The sequence below is a fragment of the Solanum pennellii genome, chromosome 5 (genome assembly GCF_001406875.1).
Source record: "Solanum pennellii chromosome 5, SPENNV200".
NCBI lineage: Eukaryota > Viridiplantae > Streptophyta > Magnoliopsida > Solanales > Solanaceae > Solanum > Solanum pennellii.
In genome coordinates, this window is record NC_028641.1 from 12,477,936 (window position 1) to 12,485,734 (window position 7,799).

At 33.8% G+C, this 7,799-nt stretch overlaps 1 protein-coding gene across 1 annotated transcript in view; it reads left to right on the top strand.

Annotated features, from left to right (window-relative positions):
- LOC107019319 (nuclear transcription factor Y subunit B-2-like) overlaps positions 1-1,313 on the top strand; it is a 2,222-nt gene extending 909 nt beyond the window's left edge. Inside the window, exon 2 of the mRNA XM_015219848.2 lies at positions 596-1,313. Within this exon, the coding sequence (XP_015075334.1) occupies positions 596-1,194 (599 nt within the window). The 3' untranslated portion in view covers positions 1,195-1,313. The remainder of the gene's footprint in view (positions 1-595) is intronic.
- The last annotated feature ends 6,486 nt before the right edge of the window (positions 1,314-7,799 follow it).

Below are 7,799 nucleotides of genomic sequence, written 5' to 3' on the forward strand. Positions count from 1 at the left end.
ATATATATATATATATATATATATATATATATATATATATATAGGCATTTTAAGAAGTTAAATAAAATCTAGCCAACATTTCTATATCAAAGTATAAGAAGCATTGCATATAACTTTAAGGACAACTAGTACTACAAATAGAGTATATGAAACCAGTGGGTGGAGTAGTGTCCGTTACAATAAAATTTTGTCGCCTTTTGATCAGAGGAAAGTTTGGATATATGCGAGGGTTAGTTGAAGATCAGACAAAATAAGGTAGGTGAAGAAAACTATAGATGAAGCGTTTTATTTTACTTCAAATAGTCTGTATTCACATGAATCATCTTTTGTCGAAATAATATGTGCTTTTGGTGTTTACATGAATATTGTCCAAAATTCATAGTTTTATCTTACAGTAGTACTGCTCTCATATCCAGCTAATAATTAGTGAAACATACATATCCGTGTGCCATTAGCTTTGTGATTTCTTCAAACTCGAAAAGTTAGTTAATAGCAAACTTGACCAGTTGTGATGAAATTAGACGAATATTTTGATGATATATACTATAATTCTTTTTCATTTCACTCTGATGTTTCATTGTTGTCTGAAATTAAGGTACGGAGAGAGGCTTGAGACAGGCTATTCTTCTCCACCCAACAAATGCTTCCAATTTAGAAGATTTCATATGCCCCTTTCCGGAGGCAGACCGATTCATGCCAATAGAAAACGTGGTCAGAATCATGCGCAATATCCTTCCTCCCCATGCCATGATATCCGATGAATCCAAAGTAGCCGTCCAAGAGTGTATCTCTGAGTTCATAGGTTTCGTAACAGACCAAGCCAACGATGATTGCCAGCATGAGCAGCGCAATACCATCATGGCTGAAGACGTGCTTTTTGCCTTGAAAAATTTTGGTTTTGATGACTACATCAAACCCTTGACTTTGTACCTGCATCGCTATCCTGAGGTTGATGGTGGTGCGGATAGATCCCTGAAACGGGAGTCTTTGTTGTTGAAGCGTCCAATGGTTGGTCCAGCTTCAGGCTACAGCATCACGCCCAACCATCTGCCTCCTAATCTTGATATAAATCATCCACCACCAATGGGCGACGATTTTATGAAGGAGGATGCATCAAACACAAGCACTTCTCGGTGTACAATATCTACTATGGATAATGAAGTTGATTCTCTTGCAAAGGGGGGGGGGGGGTAAGGAGTGATCAGGTTCTGCTGAAGGAATTATGCTGTTGTTGAAACTTAATTTGCAATGTTTACGAATTTTTCTTTTGAACTAAGTGAGCCAAATGGTGTCTCCAATTGGCTGTTTGTTTATTTTGCTACCTCTCCACTTTTAGTATTCGGCTAGTAATTGCTTGTGACTTGTACTTATTTATTACCTCCTCCATTTCAAAAAGAATGTCCCCTATTTCTTTTTTAGTCTGTTTCAGAAAGAATGACCTCTTTCCTTTATTGACAACACTTTAACTTTAACTTCCCACATGACATGTTCAAGACAACAAGATTAAAGGGCATTTTGATACATTTGACACAACTTTAATTTAAAATCACAAGATTAAAAAGTCTTCTTTCTTTTCTTAAAATCTGTTCCAAAGTCAAACTAGGTCATCTTTTTTGAAATGGAGGGATTATAAGATAAATAAATAAATAATAACTCTACGCTACACCAACTAACTCTAGCTAATATAGACTGTTAAAACGGAAATACTCCATTAAACTGAATTGATGTATCGAACAGAGTGGACTTGTGAAATTCCAGCCATTCATTAGCGTGCAGAAGTTCTGAATTTATACAAGGAAAAAAACTAACTATTTCCTATTGAGTAGAGGATGGAACTATATAAAAAACATGTGTCACAGACAGAAATGGGTCACTAAGTTCAAAAAGTTAAGCAACTAAAGTTGACTAAGTCTAGCTAGAAAATAGGGAAGTACTAAACTAAAAATAAGTAAAAAAATGTAAAAAAACAAATAATAAGCTGGAAGTTAAGAAATGATAATTGTTTAACACTCCTCCTTGTCATTTTCGTGACGAACACCAATTCTTTGCCTCAGATCTTCAAACCTTTCCTTTGGTAGAGAATTAGTGAACATGTCAGCTAGTTGGTTCTCAGATGAGCAATGAACAAGAAACACTTCATTAGATTATTTGGACTTCTCTAATAAAATGAAATTTTATTTCAATGTGCTTAGTTCGACCATGAAACACTAGATTTTTTTAGATTGAAATTGTTGAACTGTTGTAACACATGATCCTGGAAGCTTCACTTTTTTCATGGCCCAAGTATTTCAACATCTTCTTAGCCAAATAGCTTGGTTCATAGCAGATGCAGGAGCTATGTACTCAACTTCTACTATTGATTGAACTGTAGACTCTTGTTTCCTAGAGAGCTAATTAAAACAACTTGTCCCAAATAGAACAGATATCCATAAGTGCTTTTGGAATCATCAGTCACTACATTAATCACTATCACAGTAATCGACCAGATCTATATTCACTTCGACCGATGTTGGGAAAAAATTCCAAACTTGTTGGTTTCTATTATATACCTTAACACTCTTTTAGCCACTATGAAGTGTGTGTATCTCTAGGCGAATGTTGGATATAAAAGGCTGTCAAATATGCTTCTATACATACTATCATCCACTTTTTGAAATCTTCATCCTTGACAAGCTTCACACCAGTAGAGATTGGAGTACTCACACGCTTGCAGTCTTGCATTTTTAACCTAAAATGTATTTATGGTGGCATACAAAAATTGCATCATTGAACTACAACACTTCCATGCCAAGAAAGTACTTCATGACTCCAAGATCAGTCATTTCAAAGACTTCCTCCATTTCATCCTTGACCTTTGGGTTAGTTTTTCCTTCCTATCACAAGCATGTCTTCCACATAAATTAAGACAATTGAGGACCCACCACTAGTGATTTTCACTTACAAAGTGCTTCATTTTGACTTCTACTAAAATCAAGTTGAATGAGATGATTCTCCATCCTATTATCCCATATCCTAGGGGCTTGTGTTAGGCCATACAAAGAACTCGTTAAGAAATAAATTTGATTTTCTTTTCTAGGAATTGAGAAACCATCAGGTTGCTCCACATAGACATCTTCAACAATAAAGTCATTCAAAAAAAATATGCTCAGACATCAAGCTGATGAATCTGTCAAGAATTGTGAGATACAAATGCAAGAATAAACTTGATTGTGTCATATCTTGCTAGTGGAGAACATATTTCTTGGTAATCCACAACATATTGTTGTGTGTATCCCTTCACCACCAAACTAGACTTAGGTTAGAAAATTGTTCCATGAGGATTGAGTTTTGTCATGAAAATCCATTTTACACCAATCACCTTGCAATTTTTAGGCCTATCAACGAGATGTCAGGTTATATTCTTCTCGATACTTCCAGCTCATTTTCCATAGATCTCCTCTATGCCTTTGAGTCTTGTGCTTCAACATAGTTTGTTGGTTCAGATTTATCAAATTACACCACTGATAGACATATTTTAATGTCCGGGTGCCCCATATTGGTACATCATCCACTAGTTCATCTTTCGCAAGATGATGATGCTCTTTATAAATAAATTAGAAAAAAAATTCATCGTTTTTTTTTCAATCACAATCAGCTGCTTCATCAAACTTCATTTCTCGGTTGATAATTAGTTTTTTTTTTTTTCAAATTTGAATGAACTATAGCCCATAGATATGATATTATAACCCTTTTTGTCCAAATTATTCTTTTTGTTTCTAGAACTCAATAATAACATACACACCCACATATTTTGACATGATGTATTGATAGTTTGTTCTCACAACAAGCTTTATACAGAGTCATGTTCTGCAAGGGCTTAGTAGGCAATTTGTTAAAAAAATATACTGAGGTATTGACTGCCTTAGCCCAAAACTGATTTGGGATATTTCTTTCAAGCAAAAGACACCTGACCATCTCTATTATAATCATGTTTTTCCTTTAATTTAAGACACACCATTTATTTGTAGAGTGTATGGTTATGTCAAATGTCGTTAAATACTTGTGATATTACAAAACTCAACAAACTGAGTAGAAGCATATTTTCCTCAATTGTCAGTCCTTAAAGCTTTAATATTGAGATTACATTATTTTCTACTAAAGCTTTAAATTGCTTAAAAGCATCAAAGACTTCACTCTTGAGTCTAATGAAATACACTGAGAATGTGTAGTCATGAATAAAGAGGATAAAATATTCTTTACCACTCAATGAATCTGTTTTCATTGGGCCGATATTTGTATGAATGACAAGAAATTTCTAGTTAGCTCTCCATACTTGATTTACTTGAAATGAAAATTTTGTTTGCTTTCCCACTTGATAGGTTTCTTTAGAAAGAAATTCAGGCATATTTTTTACGAGCTCCTTTTTTTTTCTTTTTTTATATATGTGATGCTTCTTAGATTGAAGTGATCAAAGCTTTTGTGTCATAAGTTTGTACATGTTTGTGAGCTAATAGTATAAGCATGGTTAGTTATTTTTCCTAATCGACTGAAAACATTTTATTGTTCATCTTCACATAAAATAATTCTACTCTAGAAGGGTCAGAAACAACACATTCACGATTCTTAAAATGCATAGAATAATTATTTTCAAGCATTTTTTCAACACTCAATAATTTTGACTCATATCTGGTGTGTACAAAACATTAGGAATACTTTTTATACATGATAATATTGAGATAAACATTGTACCCCTACCTTGGATTTCTATAGCCTCAATGTTTCCCACTTTTACTTTGGATTTGTAAGTATCATCAAGGAATTTAAAATTTTCAACATCATTGCATAAGCAATGTGTTCAACCATTTTTAAGAAGCCACAAATTATAGGATTCTTTGATTTTTCAAAAGTATGAAACTGCAAAGAGTTGCTCCTCATATGCATCTACAACTCTTACTACTTGTGCTTTCAAAGCTCCATAGGCCTTTATTCTTCATTTGCGAATCTTGAATAAGTGTCCCGTCTGTTTATAGTTGCCACATATTGTCTCTACCAATAGTACTTCTCAATATGTGTAATTTTTTTTTGCAATGTTTGCATAAAGGGAACCTCTACTTTCCATCTAAGTATTGTTTCCTCCATGATGCTTACCATTGTCATTTGGTTAAATTGTTGCTTTTCTTTATCAAATTTTTGCTTTCGTATCGATAAAGATCCTTCATTGAACTTTTCACATCTCATAGTCCTTTGCTCTTGTTATTGAAGAGCACTCATTAGTTAACCTAATAAGAGTTTGCTTAGGTCGTTGGATTCTTCAATAGAGGAAATATTAGATTCAAGGCTCAAGGGAAAAGTACAAGAACTTCCTTCATAATCATTTTCAAAAAAATTCTTCACCAAGAAGTCTAATGTCATTAACAATTAAGGAGATTCGATCATCATAACATACTTACTGATTGTTTCCATCTTCCTTCATATTTTAGGAACACAAACTCTCTTTTTATGTTCAACAATTGCATTCGAAGTGCTCTATTTGTGCCTTGATATTCTTATTTTAACCTACCCCAAGCCTCTTTTATTGTTTTACATGTCATGATTCTAGAAAACACGAAATCTGCCACAGGATTTTGCATAAGAAAATCAGACTTAGATTTTTTTGTCTTCTCTTCACTATTGGATTTGATCTGAGACAAGATAGGAATTGCTAGTAAAGCAACAATAGTTTATCTTCTGTTGCAGTTTTCCCAAGTCCATAGGCTTTTAGAAAATCTTGAATCTTCACAGACCAAAATTGGTAATTTTCGCCGGTAAAAGTTAATGGTGGAGTTAAAGGTAGGTTGTTGGATGTCATTTTGTGTTATAGGCTAAAACTTTTTGGTCTTTCTAAATTAACTAGAGACTCTGATACAGCGATTGAAACAAAAAAAATCCAATAAACTGAATTGAAGTATTATAATAGAGTGAAATTATGAAATACAGTCATTTATAAACTTGCAGAAGATCTGGATTTATACAAGGAAAAAACTAACCATTTCCTATCTATAGTAGCACTTACAAAGTGGATGGAAATCTGAATAAAAAACATGTGTCACTAACCGTCAAAAAAGTACCTCTAATTTTATTAAGTTAAACAACTAAAGTTGACTTAGTCTAGTTAGTGTTGAGTTTTATTTGCCCTAAATTTCTTACCATAAATAGTTTTTCCTTTTAGGAAAAGGTTTTGGATTGACTAATCCTTTTTCTAGTAGGAAAAGGTTTAGGGCTCTATAAATAGAGACATGTTCCTTCTAACTTAATCAACATTCACAATGTAGTCTTAAAGGCTTTGAGAGTTTTGGTTAGGGGGAGAATTTATGGGTCACAAGCTTGATACGTTATCACTTGTGTGAACCTCCCATATATTCCAAGTGAATTGGTTGAGGTTGTTTCCCTCTGTATTTTGTACTCTCATATATATAGTGGATTGCTCATATCCTTTGTGGATGTAGGTCGATTGACCGAACCACGTTAAATTTTTGTGTCTTTTGGTAGAAGTCGGAATTCAGGATCAGGGGACGTGGTTGGTAGCCAAGATCTGGAATGGGGTGAAGAGACTGTGTGTCAGATTAAGGTCTTGAGTCGGGTTCCATGTCGGATTAGGAGTTGGGATCTCAGGTCATTGTCGATTTGCTATGATAACCTTACATACCTTTTATCACTCCAATTGATACTCTAACATTGAAGAAGAATCCTTAAACTTTGTGCTTGAACCTTGAGACGAGTTTCTTTAATGATCTAGGTTTTCATGGTAGAATCTTACTTAGGATGCATAATCATATGTTAGAATCACTTAGAAATTATGAGAATATGATTATTTAGATTTTGGAAAGAACTCTTGATGGACCTTCTCAAAAATCAAGTCTTGAATCTAGAATTGAGCCATTAATCTCACCAGAGAAAGGAGAAGGAATTGATGTTAGAACCTCATTAAGAATTCATGATAAGATATTAAAAATATTTGGGAACACTTTATATACTTGGGAGGAACATATATTGGTATTGGAAGTGGAGGAGAGGATGGAATTTGAGAGAAAATAAGGCATAAGTCATCCAAGATATTACTTAAAACATTTTCCCTTATTTAGAAAGGACAGTTTATAAGGACGAACACTGCATTAAAATGTGGTACAAAAAGAATTGTAAATTGTACATCAAATAGGAAGTGAGTTGTAAAAGTAGGGTTAACATAGTAAAATCATCTATTTTTCTTTCAAAAGTGCATAGCGTGTACTGCTTTGTGTAGAAGCACTATTTTTCATGTCAAAAATGGAACGTCTCACCTTTTTCTTTACTCTCCCTTCTCTCCCACTTTCTTCTTCTTCCTTCTTTCGAGAATCTAGAATGTTCTCCACATCTATTCTCACGCTTGCTCATTTGCTCTTTATCAAATTCTGATATCGTCTTGAATCTCTATTTCGCCCTCAAATTCCTCTTCGTACCTGTTGTATTGCGGTGAGTTTTTTTCCATGATTTTTCTACTCTTATATATTTCTACACTTGAAAAACAGACCTATAATGGTAGCTATTTTCATTCTTCTCTGGATTTTTAGATGTATGTATCATCAATTGTATCTAATTTACTCATGCATGTTCGAAAATAGAAATAAATACGTAGATGACTTTGGACCCTATAGTGCATCCAAAACTTTCACTTTTTCAATAGTCTTAGTTATGATATTTCTACTTATTGAGGAAATAGTTGAACGTGCAGATGAAGTTTGGCTTAATTTTGGGGACAAAACAATCGAGTTGAGTCCAAGTTTGCCAGTGTTGTTCTTACTCTA